The sequence below is a fragment of the Kogia breviceps genome, chromosome 14 (assembly GCF_026419965.1).
Source record: "Kogia breviceps isolate mKogBre1 chromosome 14, mKogBre1 haplotype 1, whole genome shotgun sequence".
NCBI classification, from domain to species: Eukaryota; Metazoa; Chordata; class Mammalia; order Artiodactyla; family Physeteridae; genus Kogia; species Kogia breviceps.
The window spans coordinates 56,296,680-56,313,745 of NC_081323.1; the positions used below are offsets into that span (position 1 = coordinate 56,296,680).

General features: G+C 55.7%; 1 protein-coding gene across 4 annotated transcripts in view; it reads right to left on the reverse strand.

The window, feature by feature from the left end:
• Positions 1-1,257: 1,257 nt before the first annotated feature.
• TFAP4 (transcription factor AP-4) overlaps positions 1,258-17,066 on the reverse strand; it is a 34,686-nt gene continuing 18,877 nt past the window's right edge. The window contains exons 1-7 of one of the 4 annotated variants that reach the window (XM_059037446.2): positions 12,752-13,632; positions 5,376-5,541; positions 5,167-5,265; positions 4,594-4,764; positions 3,848-3,988; positions 3,060-3,215; positions 1,258-2,276 (exon numbers count right to left, since the gene is read on the reverse strand). In XM_059037446.2, coding sequence (XP_058893429.1) covers positions 2,082-2,276; positions 3,060-3,215; positions 3,848-3,988; positions 4,594-4,764; positions 5,167-5,265; positions 5,376-5,541; positions 12,752-12,840 — 1,017 coding nt within the window. In that variant the 5' untranslated portion in view covers positions 12,841-13,632 and the 3' untranslated portion in view covers positions 1,258-2,081. Of the gene's footprint in view, positions 2,277-3,059; positions 3,216-3,847; positions 3,989-4,593; positions 4,765-5,166; positions 5,266-5,375; positions 5,542-7,517; positions 7,539-12,751; positions 13,633-17,066 lie in introns of those variants that run through there. The other 3 variants (XM_067012576.1, XM_067012577.1, XM_067012579.1) reach the window with 3 other exon arrangements.

The following is a 17,066-nucleotide window of genomic DNA, read 5'->3' on the forward strand; positions in this document are numbered from 1 at the left end:
ATACTGTAAATGAATATATTTATAGTATATGACATTTTGAAAAAGGCAAAACTATAGGAACCATAGGAATAGATTGGTCGGTGGTTGCCAGGGGCTGGGTGGACCACAGAGGGACATAGGGGAACACAAGGATGAAGAAACTATATCTTGATTATGGTGATGGTTACACATTTGTCAAAACTCCCACAAGCAAAAACTAAAAAGTGAATTTTTACCGAAGTTAAATTACACTTTAATTTCTTTAAACACTAAAAAACAAAAAGCAGATTGGTGGTTATCAGGGGCTCAGAGAAGGGAGGAATGGGGAGAGACTGATTAATGGGTAAGGGGTTCATTCTGGAGTGAGAAATGTTTTGGAACTAGATAGAGGTGATGGTTGCACAGCATAGTAATGTAGTAAATGCCACTGAATTGTTCCCTTCTAAATGCTTAATTTTAAGTTATGTGAATTTCACTTTTTAAAAAGTATTAAAAGTTCAAAAAAAAAAATGCAGGCTCCTGCCTGCCTTTCTATTCAACAAATTCCTGTCTGGAGGAATTCATTGTGGGGTGAGATGTGAATAAGCTATTCTTCCTCTCTGGCCTCAGTCCCCATGTACCTGTCATGTACCTGAGGAAAAGATCAAGAGGGACACATTATAAAGCAATCTCTGGTCATGGAGGATTAAGGAATTTAAAGGACCACCCCCTTACCAATTAAGATGTAATGTCCTTGTGCAATTATGACTCTCAACTTTCAGAAGAGAAAACTGAGCCTCAAAGATCAAGTGGTTTGCCCAAGGTGGATCTGATCACCAGCAGACCAACCCCAGGACCTGAGCTCTTAAACACCGCACCATAAGGGAGTGCTCACTTCTCTTCTGTAGATGAGGATACTGAAGTTCCAAGAGGTTACACAAGCCGAGGAAGTTGCAAAGCCTAGGGATCAATCAGGACCACTGAGCATCTTGTGTCCTTTCTCTAGGAGACAGGAACCTATGGCTTGGTTGTTCATTCTCTCCTTGCCTCCCACCAAGGAGGAGTTGGGAGCCACTCACCTCACCCCCAACACCATCTCCCATCTTTGCAGAATCCCCAGAGTAAACCCAAGGAATCTAAGGATGCCAATTTCTCATCATAACACCACACATAAGTTGGGGGAGTCATCACGCTCACCCACATCCAATCCCCTCCAGTGGGCCCAGAGAACACCCCCCACGCTACCCCAGGAAGCCTTCACCAGCTCCTCATGACAGCACACATCCAGGAGACACAGAATATAAAAAACAAAGTACAAACTTTATTTTGTTTCTTTATAAAGGCACAGTGGCCTCTTGGTTTTTTCCCCCCACTTTCTTAACAAAATATAATAGCTTCTCCTTGAACACAAAGACCTCAAAATTGTAAAAAAAAAAAAAAAACTAAAACCAAAAAAGAACCAACAACAAACAAAACAAAAAGAGAAAGACAAAGACTTTTTTGGGGTGGAAGATGGGAAACCTGGAGGGAGAGGTGGGGGCCAGACAGTGGTGGAGAGTGGCGATTCCTAGTGCTGAGACAGGGAGGGGAGGGAAGAAGGGCAGCAGCAAACCCCAACCGAGAAGCAACGGAAACCCCCGGACCCCGAGAGCCCCGACCCAGCCAGACCCCCAACCCACATAAGTGCTTAAAGGAGAAAGAACACCAAAAAGAGAAGGGAAGGGGGAATTAAAAACTGACGGTCACAGGGCTGGCTCTGGGGAGGGCAGAAATACCGTGGGGTTTTGTTTGATTTTCCCTGTTCTTAAAAACATGTTTCAATGAAAAAATGCTTTTTGGCGGAGAGAGGCCAGGCACCTCCGTGTCCGCTTCCCCAGCCTCCGGGGCCGAGGCCCAGCCCCAGGTGTCCCGGTGCTGCCACGCGCTCCTGCCGCCCCAGCCCCGGACCTCGGGTTGGGTGGCTTCACTCAAAGGTCGATTTACAGTATTGAAAAAGAGGTCATAAAAGAGACCCAAATGATGCCGTAATTTTGTAAAAATTCCTCACTTGTTCACCCTCATCTCTCCCAGTTGCTGCCCCGCCCCCTCCAGCCCCCAGAAGGGAGAGGAGGGCTGGGGGGTGGTCAGGGAAGCCCCCCGTTCCCCACTGGCTCCTCCCGGCTCTGGTCCATGGCGTCGCTGTCCGAGGCCTCCGAATCGGAGGCAGTGTCGGAGGCGTGGGCCTCGGGGCAGCTGCGGACCGGCTTCACTATGACGGCTCGACGCTGCTCCTCCTCCTGCTCCTGCCTTTCCTGGGTGCCCTCGATGTGCTGGATCGCCTGGGGGAGAGGCTGCCATGAGGATGGAGGGGCCATGTGGACAGCCACCATCTCCCCCACCACCCACACCCCCCCAAGAAAGGTCCAGAAGTAAGCCTGGCAAAGCAGGGGCAGCCTGCCAGAGTCAGGAGAAACAAACTTCAGAATCCCTCTGCTGAGCTGAAAACGACTTGAAGGGGAGACAGTGCCCAGCTGTGTGAAGTCACAAGCGTCTTACACTCATTTATATATTTCAAAGCCTGCCTGTTGGCTTATGGAAGGTCTCTGTTATAAATTTTATTATTCAATTTGTCGGGTTTACGTGCAACTCAAGTTCCGCGGGTTGATGGCCTTTTTTCCGTTTGGGCGTTGGGCCTCCCAAGAGGTCTCTGCCCCAGGCTGGGCACAATAGTGACTTCAGGTTCAACCTTCAGAGCTGACAGTGAAGCCAGGCTTCACTGTCACCAAACAGGTCACTGCCACCTCCACCCCCATCCCAGGTCCTGGACCAACCCAAGAGCTGGATGCAGGAACTCTGAAAGCAGGGGCTCCGGGAACAAAAGACCCCCCTCAGCAAATGCCACGTGGAGAGAAGGAATGGGGTCTTCCAGGCCATCCAGTCCCCCGTCTCTGCCCCTCACCCCAGATACAGAGATGGAGACCCATCTGGCTTCCAGACTTCCTCCCTACAAAGCTCAAGCTCTGTCTCAATCCCCTCCAGTCGCCCACTTTCTAATCTCCCCACAAAAGGCCCACTCCCAGAGGACGACCCCCGCTGCGTTGCCCCCTCCCCAAGCCAGGTACCTGCACAATGGTGTCCAGATTTTGCCGGGATGTTGAAACAGAGTTGATGACCGAGGAGGGGCCCATGGTGACGACATTGATGTGGTGGGAGGGAGGGGGCGCTGGCGCCGGCACGATCACCGTGGGGTGGTGGGTAGGGGCCGGAGTGGGCAGGAGCTGCAAGACAGAGGCCCTCAGTCTTTCTACGAAGGTTCTGGGAGCTGCCCCTTCCCTTCTGTCCACCACAGAAGGTGTGGAATGGCCCTCCTAAACCATCTCCCAATGCCCACTGCCTGGAGAGCCTCCACCCATCACCCCAGCCCATCGGCCTCCTTCACTCGCTGGGGGCTACCCAGTTTGTAAGCCCTCCCACCCCTCTTATTTTACGAATGAAGAAAAGGTGGCCTGGAGAGGGGCTTTAGGCTAAGACTGCATGGCCCTTCCCTCTCCAAAGCCAAGCCAGCACTTCACATCTAACAAATACAGTGGTGGTCGGGAGTTCAGACTGAATTTTGATGGCCAGGGTTCAAATCCTTGCCCCAAACTGCTGAGGATATTGGGTGTGTTACTGAACTTTTCTGTGCCTCCAGTTCCTTATCGGTTAACAGGAGTAATAACAGCTCAGGCCTCAAAAGGATACAACAAGGATTCAATAGAATAATGTATGCAAGACACCTGGAAGCCAGGAACATCTGCATTACCATGATTTAGGCACGGGGTCCACCCTGCTAGACACCCAGAGGCACCAACATTGAGTCTGAGAGCCCTGGCCCAGGCCCAAACTGCCCCTCCAGGCACCTCCTGCTCACCTGGGTCCGCAGGTGCTGCTGTTCCCGCTCCAGCTTCTCCTGGTGCAGCAGCCGCACCTGCTCCTGCTGCTGTTGCAGCTGCACCTGCTGTGCGATCACCTTGAGCTTTTCCGGGTACATGTGGGCCTCCAGCGAGCGCACCTGGGGGTGGAATGGCGGGCTCAGGGGTAGGGACCGGGCCACACCCTGGCGCCTCCCCCAGCTCGGGGCCCACAGACTGCTGAGGTCTGCCTCCCTGCCACCCTCGGGGTGGAGACCAAAGTCCCAACTGTAGCCAGCCAGGCCCGCCCTGACTCTGCTCCCCTCCCGTGCAGCCCCGCTCATGCCATGCTCCCTCCCTGCCTGCCTCCAGCCCCAGGCCTTTTTGCCTATGCTGTTCTCTCTGCCTGGAGCACCCTTCTCCCCTCTCTGCCTGATCAGCGGTGAGACTCGCCCTCCCACCCTCGGCTCAGGTCACTTCCACAGAGAAGCTATGGGGCGGCCCATTTGGAACCAGCCCAGGTCCCCCTCCTGATGCCCACCCATCTGGTGTGGCCTTTATCACAGCTGCATGATTACGATGTGAGAGCCTTTGACTCATCTTTCCCCAGGCAGAGAGTGACCTCCAAGGACTGGGACCTGCCTGGTTTGCTCCCAACTGGACACCCCTCTCCTAGGCCTGGCACAAATCAGAAGCTCCCGTAAATAACAGGAGGAAAGGAAGAGAGCTGGACAGCATCCCCCACCTGCCCGCCCACCTGCCTCACCTGCTCCTCCAGCATCATGCGCACCGAGCGCTCCTTGTCCAGCTGCTGCCGCAGCTCGATCATCTCCCGCCGCAGGTCCTCCGCCTTCTCGTCCTCCCAGATGTCTGGCGAGCCGATGCCCTCGTCCTTGTCCTCTGCCCGCCGCCGCTTGGGGGATGAGCCGCTCAGCTCCTGAGGACCCCAAGGGGTCAGTGAGTGTGCTGTGACACTGCATACACCACCACCACCACCACCGAGAGTGGGGGTGGGGAGCTCCATCGCAGCCCCCCAAAGCTGTCAAACCCAGGTGCACCGGCACTGGGGAGCCCCAGTGTGCAAATCCACCAGACAGCCAAGGCTGGGAAAGGAGGCAGAATAGACTTGCTTCCCAAAAGTCACCCAGTTCCTTCCAGAGCCCACTCCACCGCACTTGACCCTGGCTAAATCAAGGCCTGGGCAGGAAGGCAAGTGCCAGAAGTAGGCAGGTCAGTGGGGAAGAAGGGACCCACAGCCACATCACAGTCCCAAGCCAGTGGTTGGGCCCAGACACACCCATGTCAGTGAGAGGTAGACAGGAGGAGGGCAGGGCGCTACCTGGATAAAGCGCTTGAGCTGTGTGTTCTGCTGCAGGAGCCTGGTCTTCTCCTGCTCCAGGGAGAAGATGTATTCGGCCGTTTGCTGGAGAATGGCTGCCTGAGGGCAGGAGGGACAGACAAATCAGGGACCCTGGCTGACAGTGTTTTCCGAATCTCCCTGCTCTAGCCCACCACCTCCTCCAGGAAGTCCTCCTGGCGCTTGCCCACCTTGCTGAGCTTCTCTCCATCTGTGTGGGGGATGAGGGTCTTGAGGGACTGGAAACCCGCGTTGATGCTCTGCATGCGCCTCCGTTCGTTGCTGTTAGCAATCTCCCGCCGAATCCGCCTCTCCTGGTCCCGCTGAGTCTCAGGGGTCAATGGAATGTTGGCAAGGCTGCGGGGAGGACAGGGACAGGCTCAGGCTGGGTGCCCTCCATGCCCTACCCTCACTGGCCCCTGTCTTTACAATTCATCTCCAGAGGGGCCTAAGTGTAACAGGCATCCCTCCCACTACAAAAGATACCAGCTCTGTCTGATGCTTACACCCCCAGTAGATCAGGGGACTGATGGAGTAGCGCGCTCTGGGATGCCTGGGTGTCAAAATAAGCGTGCAGACCCCAGGTCCCAAGCCCAGTGTCTGACCAGCAGGTCTGAGTGGGGTCCAGAAACCCACATGGCTAAGGATCCCTGTGATTCTGATGCAGGTGGCCTCAGGTGATAATCAGAGACACCTGCTCTTGGGACACCTCTGAGCTCCTTGCTATGCACCTGGACCCCCTCCTTCAAGGTCGCAGGCTTGAGGACTGAGGGAGATGTCCCTCCTCCCTTCCCATCCCCACAGCCACAAGCTACTACATAAGCCCCCAGCCTGGCCCGACCCTGAGCTAAGGCTTCAAAGACAAGACAGGTACCACTCACTCCAGGAAGAGGACCCGGCCAACCTCCCCTGGGGACAGTGCTCCCTGAAGCCCACCCATCCCAAAAGGCAAGCCCACCCTGTGCCAGAGAATTGAGGCTCTCAGCACACAGTAGGTGATGTTATTGCATATTGTGATTGCATCTTGCAGGAGCAGCAGCCAGTGGGGTGAGAGAGAAGGCAGCTAGTGGTAGGGGGCGAGGCTGCCGGCCGAGAGGCATTGGCAGGAGGCAGAGACGGCAGTGGGGCCTGTGGGCCCAATGCCACTGCTCCCGAGAGGTGGGCCTGTGTGTGGCCTGGAGAAGGCATGCTCCCCTTCCAGGCCCTCTCCTGCAACTCCCCCGCCCCTGGACTGATGGCTTCCAGATGCTGGGCTCCCAGAAGAGGCCACCGGCCCCACCCAAAGCCACAGCCTGGCTTCTTCCTGAGGGGCCCTCCTGGGGTGACCTGGTCCAGGCCTGGGCCAAGAGAGCTCACACCTCTGGGTCTAGGAGAATGGGGAAAGGATTCTGGGCAGCCTTGTTCCATTGGTGGGGGAGCCTGGGCTCAAAGAGTTAGGTGCCCATCCCTAGGCAAAAAGGAGTTTGCTTGGAAACCTAGGAGGGGAGCACATCTGCAACAGCTAGATACAACCGAGGCCTTGCTGGCCCGCTGGCCTGCCCCACCTGTCCCCCTTCAGCTTCCTGAGGGACCCTAAACTCGCTCTTGCCCCCTCCTGGGTCTCTGCCTCCTCTCCCCACAGAGAGGGTGGTCAGCTGGGGGTGGGCTGGGAGCAGGCTCCACATCAGCTGCTGCTGGGGGTCTGAAGCTCTGTCCTCCACCAGCACCCCCAGCATCTCCCTGTGACCCTCCCCAAATACAGTTCCCTCACAGCACTGGAAAGGGGGCCCACGATCCCCATTTACAAATGAGACTTAGGGCTCAGAGTGGGAGGGACACAATTTTAGGGTCAGACAGCTGGGCATCCGGCTACCCCACTTCTGGGCCAGGGACACCTCCCTTCTGTCAGTTTCCCTGCCCCTACAGTGGGGGTGATGGTGAAAATGGGAGGATGCAGGTCAGAGTCCTGATACGCAGTGGCTTGCCTACCCCTTTGCAGGCGGGGGTGGGGGTGCGAGGGGTGGATCAGAACTGAGTCCAGGCTCCTGGGTCTGGCAGTGCCCTCCAGACCCTCTGCAGCAGGTGGATTAAAGACATGGGGAGGGGGGACTTCCCTCGTGGTCCAGTGGTTGAGACTCTGCACTTCCACTGCATGGGGCATGGGTTTGATCCCTGGTCGGGGAACTAGGATCCCACATGCCACACAGCACAGCCAAAAAAAAAAAAAAAAACTGTAAAGACACGGGGAGAAATATCCCTAGGAAGCCAAGCCACTGAATGACTGAGATCTGTCTGGGACCTTCCCCATCACAGCCCCGGAGAGATACAGGGAGAGACCACACCCCCACACTCACCCCATCCCTGGGTACTCCCTGGTGATGCCCACAGGCCAGAGCTGACCAGAGTGGTAAGGGGTCAGAAAGGAGACCCACCTCCAGCCCTGGGTCACCCTGAGTGCTGGCGCTTCCAGAAGGCCCACCTGGAGACCCTAGCAACAGAGTTACTGTTTTAACCTGGCGGTCTCGTGGTTAGGACTTGGTGCTTTCACTTCGTGGGCTGGGGTTCAATCCCTGGTTGGGGAACTAAGATCCTACAAGCCGAGGGACATGGCCAAAAAAATAAAATAAAATATTAAAAAGTCTTGAGTTCTTAATGTAATGTGCTAAGGACTCACTTTGCTGGAATTTTCTCACTGAACCATCTCAATCTTCCTCTGAGTTAAGGGGCCTTATGGCATGAGGACACTGACGCTTGGGAAGGGAACAGCTACAGTAATCGCTGGGGCTGGTACTTGAACCCTGATCCCAGAGCGCTGCTCTTACCAACAGGGCAGAGTTGGCTCTGCACCATCCCTCAGAGCCGGACAACCTGACAGACAGGTGACAGTCACCCCTGTAGAAAGGATTGAGCATGGGTGTGCACTGCCATCAGGTTAACTCTTACTATCACTCACAGAACTTTTTATATTTTTCCCTGTCTGACTCCCATGGACACCCAGTTGGGTGGCTGCGTTGCAATGAGGAATCTAGGGTTCTGGGAGGGGAAGTGACATGTCCAAGGTCAGGCAGCCACACCAGGGCACCACAGGTACCTGCAGGAGCCAAAACGAATGCTCTCCTCCCCCACCCAGGGGTGGCACCCTCTACTGAGGGCTCACACATAGCCCTGCTTACCAGAGCCCTGTGTGTGGCCTCAAGTGGCAGCGCCCTGGCCCTCCTGACAAATGGTGGGACAGGATGAGGCCCAGAAGTGAAGTGACTTGCCCAAGATCAAACCATGACAGAGGGCATAGCAGGGTACAGCTGCCACACACCTCCTACACTTCCCAGCCCCCAAGTCCCACCAACTCCTCAGGCTGAAGCCAGAACTCAACACCCACTGCCCCCCACCACTGCCACAGCCCCACCAGCCAGCTCATCTGCCCATGAAACCTCAGCCCAGGGAAGCCAATGTTCAACCCCTCCCTTCTCCCCAGGATGCCCACGAGCTGGGGAGACACCAAAGGAGACCATAGGACCCCAGGCCTGAAGGCCCCAGCCCAGAAGTTCCCAGAAGGAAGGGGCCTGGCATCCAGGCAGGGAGAAAGGGCCTGCTCATCCTGGCTCTTCCGAATGTTCTATCCTGTCCCCTTTACCACCAAGTCCATCAGTCCAGCCTCCTGGTTCAGGAACCAGCTGCTGGTTAACCTAGTACAGACTTAAGTCCCAGAAAACAGACTTCACCCCAAAGCCACAGTTCCTCATAGGGACTTAGGCTGCCACCAAGACCAATTCACCTAAATAGCCCTGGAAGTTTCTTTAATAGAATGCAGACTAACCAGGGGTTCTGATGGGTGGAATCATGGCCATCCAGGGGTTCCTATACAGGATGGCTAATTAGCATTTCCAGCTGCTACTCTACTAGATAAAGTGGACTTTTCTGCAAACCCCTGAAAGTTTATTACATTTCTTTCTGAGTTTTGCAGAAATAAACATGATTTACAGTAAATGTAAGGTCCTCCACATCCTTCACATCAACTTCAGACCCCCCCAGGTGAGCAGTGAGGCCTGGTCCACAGATGCTCTCTCTTACTTGTCTCCCTCCCTGAGAGCCTCAGCCAGCCAGTCTTCTGGGACTGGGCAGCCAATGGCCAAGGAAATGTTTGCATACCAGCCACCAGTGCCAAGACCAGAGCTGCCACCCCCCTCTACCAGGGTGCCCCCAAGACAGCCCCCACCTGGAATAATGCCCACATCCCAACCAGAGGCTCAAGGGCAGGAAGCCAGCTCTTCAATTCTAGATCTGGATCTGTACCTGTTCTTCCTGCCTAGCCCAAGGGCAAACTCGTATCCCCTAATCCCCACACCCCTCTGCCAGGCTCCAGCCTCAAATTAGCCACTGAGAACTCTCATTTCACACTGCCCCGAAGTCATTCACACACTCACCACTCAATGTCTACACAGTCAGAGAGGGGAAAGCCCACGCAGGGTTTCTCCCATACCCCAAAAGGAGGACAGGAGGAAGACGACCCTCTCATCAAGGATGCCCAAGGCCCCCACCCTTCTCTCTGCAGCAGGTACTGAAGCAGCCCAGGGCCCTCGCCCATCCCCGCTGCTTCTATCCATATACCCTGCCCTCAGTCCCAGAACAAACCACATCCAGGTTGTTCCCATCAGAAACACCCCCTCCCCACAGCTTCTCCAGCCCCTCAGAGGGAGCCCTGCACTGGGTTCAAGTGGAAATTCCAGCCCTGCCACTTACTAGCTGTGGAACCCCAAGCTTAGCCACTTCGTCTCTCAAAGCCTCAGTTTCCCCACCTATAAAACAGGGGAATACTGCCTCACTTCATAGGGTCGTGGTGAAGTTTAAAAGAGATGGAGGAAAAAAAAAAAAAAAAAAGGGAGACAGATTGAGGATAACAGGATGCCTTGTTTTTTCAGAGTTTGTACCCAGGATCCCAGGAGAACCCATGGCTCTAAGGAAACTGACTTGTCCTGTAGCACCATGAGACTTCCAGCTCTTAGAACAGGAGCAAGTTCTCGTTCGTTGTGGTGTCCTCAATCCCAGCACGAAGTAGGTGCCTTGTAAATACGAGATCAGGGACCCAACACACTCCAAAGTCCCTAATTGTTCTCTAACTCCTTCTGAGGGAAGCTGGTCTCTTTCCCCGCTATGGTAGGCAGTAGGTAAATTCTTTAAGACCACCATGCTCCTGCTTCTAAGAATCTGAGTGCCACTTAATAGCTACCAGGCACTTTCCACACACATAGCCAAACTTCACAGGTGCTCCATTTTACGGAAGCTGAGAGCAGTTAGGCAACATGTCCAAAACCACACAGCTTATATGCGTGCCGCTGTCAGGTACGGCCCCCCTGCTGTACGGTACCATCCCCTCTGGGAGACTGAGGAGAGAAGCAGGGAGCCCTGCTAGTCACTGAGGGATGGAGCAAAGTCCACCAGCCTGAGAAGCGAGTATATCGGGCCAGAAGGCTCCGCCCAACCCACACTCAATCCTACCTCACCTGGCAGCTCCTCTTGAAAATGAAAAAACCCAGAGGCCCCAAATCCACACCCAGTGCATGGGCCAACAACTGCCTCACAGCTGGACAAGCTGAGTAGTCCCCGTGCCCAACCCTGGGACACTTGGTCCCTAAGGGACTGCTGGACTCCTCTGAAGGGGGGCTTGGAAGAGGAACAGGTCAAGCCGGAGTCCTAGGGGGCCCAGAGAGGACGCAGCCAAGGTCCAGGCCTGGCAACCAGAGGGTCCTGTGGTACCAAGCCTGCCTGGGATCAGGCCCAGAAGGTCCACTCCAGCATCTGGGGCAGCTCAACCCACCTCCTCACTGCCCAGGCCCCCTCTGAGCAATCAGCAGCTCAGGGTAAGAGCAGGGGTCTAGGATCAGAGTTCAAGTCCCAGCCCCACCACTTGCCCTACCTGTTCCTTCCCAAACCTATCCTCCGCCCACACAGAAATCATAAAGCCACTTTACTCAGAGGAAGATTGTGACAACTCAGTGAGAAAAATCTCGCCCTCCAGGTGGTCCTTAGGGAAGGGCCAACACTCAGGGTGGTGCTGCTGACTGTCCACCACCTTGAATTTAAGAGTAGTTAAGGTGGGAGCCCTGGTGTATGCGGCGTGGGGGGGGGGGGGGGTAGGGGGTGTATACTTGTGCAGCAACCTTCCCCCAACCTGGTTTCTGCAGCCCCTGGTGTCGACCAGCCTGGGCCACACCGCCTGCGGCTCCTCCTCCCTCAATCCCCGCCTTGCCTGCCCAGGACCGCGGAGCACGTGGCCCCAGCCCTGGGGAGCCATTTCGCTCCTAAAGTAGCACGGCAGGAAAGGGGCCACAGGTCCCAAACTTGCACCCGCAGAGGACAACCCACGCAGTATTGCCGTCCCGCAGGTTGTGTTCAATATGCAGATGCCCAGGCCCTTCTCCTAGCGATCGGAATTGCGGGCGTGTGCATTTTAACAACTGTCCAGGGCGATTCCGCTAATCCATAACTCTTCGGTAAAGGGTAGATCTGGAACAACCCGGGCCAAACTAAGAAAGTGCTTCCTGGGGAAGGCTACGGATCTCGGACCACTCATCCACCCACCCACCCAGCCTGCTGGGCAACCGCTTTCGGTTTATGGCTGGAGGGAGGGGCACGAGACCGGAAAGTTTGCAGCGGAGACCCACGTGCGGCGGGCAGCGGCCTGGTGAGGCTAGGGGCGACCTCTGTTGCCCCCTCTCCAAAAAGCCCCGCACCCGGCCTGCCTCGCCCAACCCGCCCGCGGGGTCAGAGCTTTGTGCGGGTAAAGCGTGGCCCAGGCGCGCCTACAACTCCCACAATGCCGCACCGACGCGGCGCGGAGAACTACTGCTCCCGCGAGGCGGCGCGCTGAGGTCCGCCTACTCCAAGAGGGCTGCAGAGTCACGTCCAGGCCTCGCTAGTAAACAGCGCCCGGGCGCGGGCGGCAAGCTAGCGAGTGGCCGCCAACGTGCCCGGGTCCACGGCGCTCCCGGCGGGCCGCGCCGGCCCCTCGGGTCCCGCCCACTCCCGCACCCCGACTCCAGCACGCCCCCCGACCCCGCTGCAGCCGCTCCCTGCAAACACTCACACCACCCGGCTCCCCGCCCGCCCCCCCGCGCTCGGAGCCACGGCTTAGCTGCATTGTAGCCGTCCGCGCCGCGGCCCCACGCGCGCCCCGGGCCCCCCAGACCCCCTTGCAGGGGGCGCCCAGAGAGACCGATGAAGGAGGGAGAGGAAGGAAGCCGCCGCGGGAGGGGGGAGGAGGAAGCGAGGGGGGGGAAAGCCACCAGCACCAAGCATGGCCGGGACTGCTGCAGAACCACGTGGGTCTGTTTGCAATTTACAAACGTCGCGACTCGCCAGCCTGCAGCGGACAAAAGTGACCGGGGCCCCTCGGGGCCCCCACGTTCCGAGGGAGGAGGGTCCCCGAGCGGCCCGAGCCTGGCGCGCAGGGCTGCAGCCACCCCGGCGGCTAAGAAAGGCGAGAGGGTCCGCGGCGCGGGCCATGCGTGCGCACACGCGCGCCCGCCGGGGCGGACTAGCCGGGGGCTGCAATCGTGGGAAGGGGGTGAGGGGGAGGAGGAGTACACACCTACAGAGCCCTCCTATCACTTCTTTCTCTGTTTTCCTGAAATGTTGCAAAGAGGGCACCTTCTGAGTGGGCACCATGAAATACTCCATAGCGATCGGCCCCCCTCCTCTGCACGAGCCAGGTCCCGCGGTCCGCCGGAGAATACAAGATGGAAATCCGAATCAAAGGGCAGCGCCGGACGGAGGTGCAGAATCGGCCGGTCCCAGATGCTGGCTGCGGCGGCGGCGAGGGGAGGGAGGCGGCGGGAGGGGCGGGAGGGAGGTCTCTCCGGCCTGCCTCCCCGGGCGTGTGTATATGTGTGTGTGTGTGTGTGTGTGTGTGTGTGTGTGTGTGTGTGTGTGTGTATGTGTGTGTGTGTTTGCAGCTGATCAGATGTCTGTTTCAAGGCGGGAAACAGCTGGTGAAAACTCAGCACTCCCCCGGCCTCCTTCCGCGGAGTAAGGAATTGCATGTAAACAAAGGACTATTTGCAGCGCCCCCCAGAGCGGCGCGAGGCCCGGGCGAGAGGGGCGCTGGCCCCCGGGGGCGAGTGGTGGCCAGGGTCTGCGCGCCTCCCCACGAGCTCCGGGTGCAGGGGCCGCGGGCGGGCTTGAAGGGCGCGGCGTGAATGGAGCGAGCTGCGGCCGAGCTACATGCGCCACTATGGGTGATGAGGTCCATCAGCTGACAGGTTGGCAAGCGTAGCAAAAAAAAAAAAAAAAAAAAGGCCAGCCACAACGAGGAAACCCAGCCCGCGCGCCCGGGGTCCGGTGGGGACTGCTCCGTGCAGGGTCTGCGCGCTTGGCGGCCGTCGGGGGTCGGGGGTGCGCAGCTGGGCCCGGCGAAGGCGAAGGCGGCCTGAGGTGCTGCTCTGGGCTTTTTTCTTCTTCGGTTGCAACTGCACCGAGAGGAGCTGCTCTGGCGCGCTCCCTCCGAGCCCAGGGCCCCCTGGAAACTTGCGTCATAGCCACCGCTTCCCACATGTAACTTGGGGCCGACTTCAGAGGCCGGCCAGCCCCCTCCCTCACTCGCTCCTTGCCTAGCTGCCCGCAACTGCCCGCCCGGCCTGGGCTCCGGAGCCTGGGAATCCCGGAGCCGGGGAGGGGAGGGCAAAGGGGTGCGCGCCGGACGCCTCGGATCCTGGGGCTGCCTTAGGAAGCAGGGGCCCCGGCGGGGAGGGAAGGGTGGAGGCGGGCCAGGACAGCAGCGGCCCCGGAGGGGGGCTGCCAGCGCGGCTGGGAGGTTTGGTGGATGCTGCCGGGTCGCTTCCTATCCCCCCTCGCTTTACCCCTCCGCTGGGAGGCACGCCCTAGCTTGGCCTGGGCAGGCGAAGGCTGCATCTTCCCATTCAGGGCGAAGCCAGTGCGACACTTGCTCCCCCGTCAGGGTGCGCTCTCTACTAGGGGTGAAGGCCTGGAACGGGTGAGGGAGGGACGCCTTGGCGGCGAGCTTCCGTCCGCCCTTCCCGCGTCCCCTCCCCTGGCTCCTGGAGGTTGGCCCCTGGCTCAGGAAGACCGCGCTTGCCTTGGAATGTCCTCCCTCCTGCCCACCGCCTTTCCCAATCCCATCCGCCTTACAGGTTCCGCCCAAATCGCGCCTCCTAATTGAAATACTGCTACTTATAACAAGGATTACTGTTATTATTAGGGAATGTTATTGTTATGAGATATTCAGAGCACCTTGTAGATGCCTGGCAGTTTTGCGTGAATATTTTCCAATCCTTAAAGTAAGCTGTCAGGCTGTTTCTGTAAGTACAGATCCCAGACCGTGTAACATCACAGTCCCTGGGAGGCTTCACTGTGGGTACAGGAAGGATGACATCTGGGGACAACATAGGATACAGGGTCACATAACTGTGTACACTGAGCAGCATCCACAGTGCCTAGGTGAATGAATGAACGAGAGCTGGGATAAGTGTGTCCACCCTTTGCTCTGTCTTCTACAGAAATGTCTTGACCCAGCCTGAGCCTGGTTCCTGTGAGCACACTGTCACTCAGACTGGCCTCCCCATTTCTGCCAAAGGCAGCTTCTCATCTAGAGCCCTCTGCTGTCTTAGATGCACAAACCCACACCCCCCTGGCTCAGCTGCTCCTGCCCCAAGGCCTGAAATATCATCACTGCCCCCACTGTTCCCACCGCCCCACTCCAACACTCTCCCATCACTAACCCGCTGCCCGGCAGTAGCACCAGAAGTCCCCAGACTCCAGGCCGTTTTCCATTCCCAGGAGGCTCTGTACACCCCTTAGTCTGATCCCTTCCCAACTCCTAATTCAGTCCACTGTGCCCTCTGGAGCCCTCAAAGGGTGTTCAGCAAAATCCCCTTTATCCTTGGTCCCTGACTTTACCCCTCACCTTCTTGCTCTAAGTTAGGTGTCAGCAAACTTTTTCTATAAAGGGCGTGTAAAAGTTATTTGCATGTGGAATCTAAAATATGACACAAGTGACCATATCTAAGAAACAAACACACTCACAGACATAGAGAATAGACTTGTGGTTGCCAAAGGAGCGGGGATGGGGAGGGAAGGACAGAGTTTGGGATTAGGAGATGCAAACTATTATATATAGGGTGGATAAACAACAAGGTCCTACTGTATAGCACAGGGAACTATATTCAATATCCTGTGATAAACCATAATGGAAAAGAATATGAACTATATATATATATATATATATATATATATAACTGAATCACTGCTGTACAGCAAAAATTAACTCATTGTAAATCAACTGTACTTCAATAAAAAAAAATTTTTTTAATATTTGTGTTAGCTTCCTATTGCCACTATAACAAATTACCACAAACTTAGTGACTTAAAACAACACAAGGGAATTCCCTGGCTGTCCAGTGGTTAGGACTCGGTACTTTCACTGCCACGGGCCAGGGTTCAATCCCTGGTTGGGGAACTAAGATCCCGAAAGCTGCGCAGTGCAGCCAATTAAAAAAAAAATTATTCTCTGGAGGTCAGAAGTCCAAATGGGTTGTATTTGTCTGAAATCAAGGTGTCAGCAGGGCTGTACTCCTTTTGAAGGCTCTAGGGGAGAATCCATTTCCTCACCTTTTCCAACTTCTAGAGCCTGCCCACATTTCTTGGCTCCTGGCCCCTTCCTTCATCTTCAGAGTACATCATTCCAACTTCTTTGGTCATCACATCTCCTTCTCTGACTCTGACACCCCACCCACCCTTATATGATGACCTTGGGCCCAAGCAGATAATCCAGAATAATTTCCCCATCTCAAGATCCTTAACTTAACTATATCTTCAAAGCCCCTTTTGCCATGTAAGGTAACTTATTCAGAGGTTCCAGAGATTATGACATGAACATCTTGGGGAGGTCATTTTTCTGTCTACCATACCATTCTTAGTTCATGAGCCATACAAAACGTGGCAGAGGTTACAATATGCTCCATCTACTCCACTCCTAGGTACACATCCAAAAGAATGAAAACAGGACTCAAACAGATGATCATATACCAGTATTCACATCAGCATGATTCACAATAGCCAAGGGTGAAAACAACCCAGGGTCCATCAATGGATAAATGGATAAACAAAATGTGGTCTATTCAAACAAGGGAATATTATTCAGCCTTAAAAAGGAATGAAGTTCTGGGACTTCCTTGGTGGCGCAGTGGTTAAGATTCCGTGCTCCCAATGCAGGGGTCCCGGATTCCTTCCCTGGTCAGGGAACTAGATCCCACATGCATGCCGCAACTAAGATTTCCCTGCCGCAACTAAGGAGCCTGCCACAACTAAGACACGGCACAACCAAATAAATAAATAAATAATTTTTTTTTTTTTAAAAAGGAATGAAGTTCTGATATATACTACAGGATGGCTGAACCTTGAAAACACGATGCTAAGTGAAAAAAAGCCAGATACAAAAAGTCACATGTGGGCTTCCCTGGTGGCGCAGTGGTTGAGAATCCGCCTGCCGATGCAGGGGACACGGGTTCGTGCCCCGGTCCGGGAAGATCCCACATGCCGCCGAGCGGCTGGGTCCGTGAGCCATGGCTGTTGAGCCTGCGCGTCCGGAGCCTGTGCTCCGCAACGGGAGAGGCCACAACAGTGAGAGGCCCGCGTATCACACACACACACACAAAAAAGTCACATGTTGTATGATTCCACTTACATGAAATATCTAATAGGCAAATTCATTGAGACAGAAAGTAGCTTAGAGGTTACCAAGGGCTGCGGGGAGGGGAGATGGAGAGTTATTGCTTAATGGGTATGGAGTTTCTGTTTCGGGTGATGGAAACTTTTGGAAATAGTGGTGATGGTTGCACAACACTGTGAATGTAATTAATGCAACTGAATTGTGCACTTTAAAATGGCAA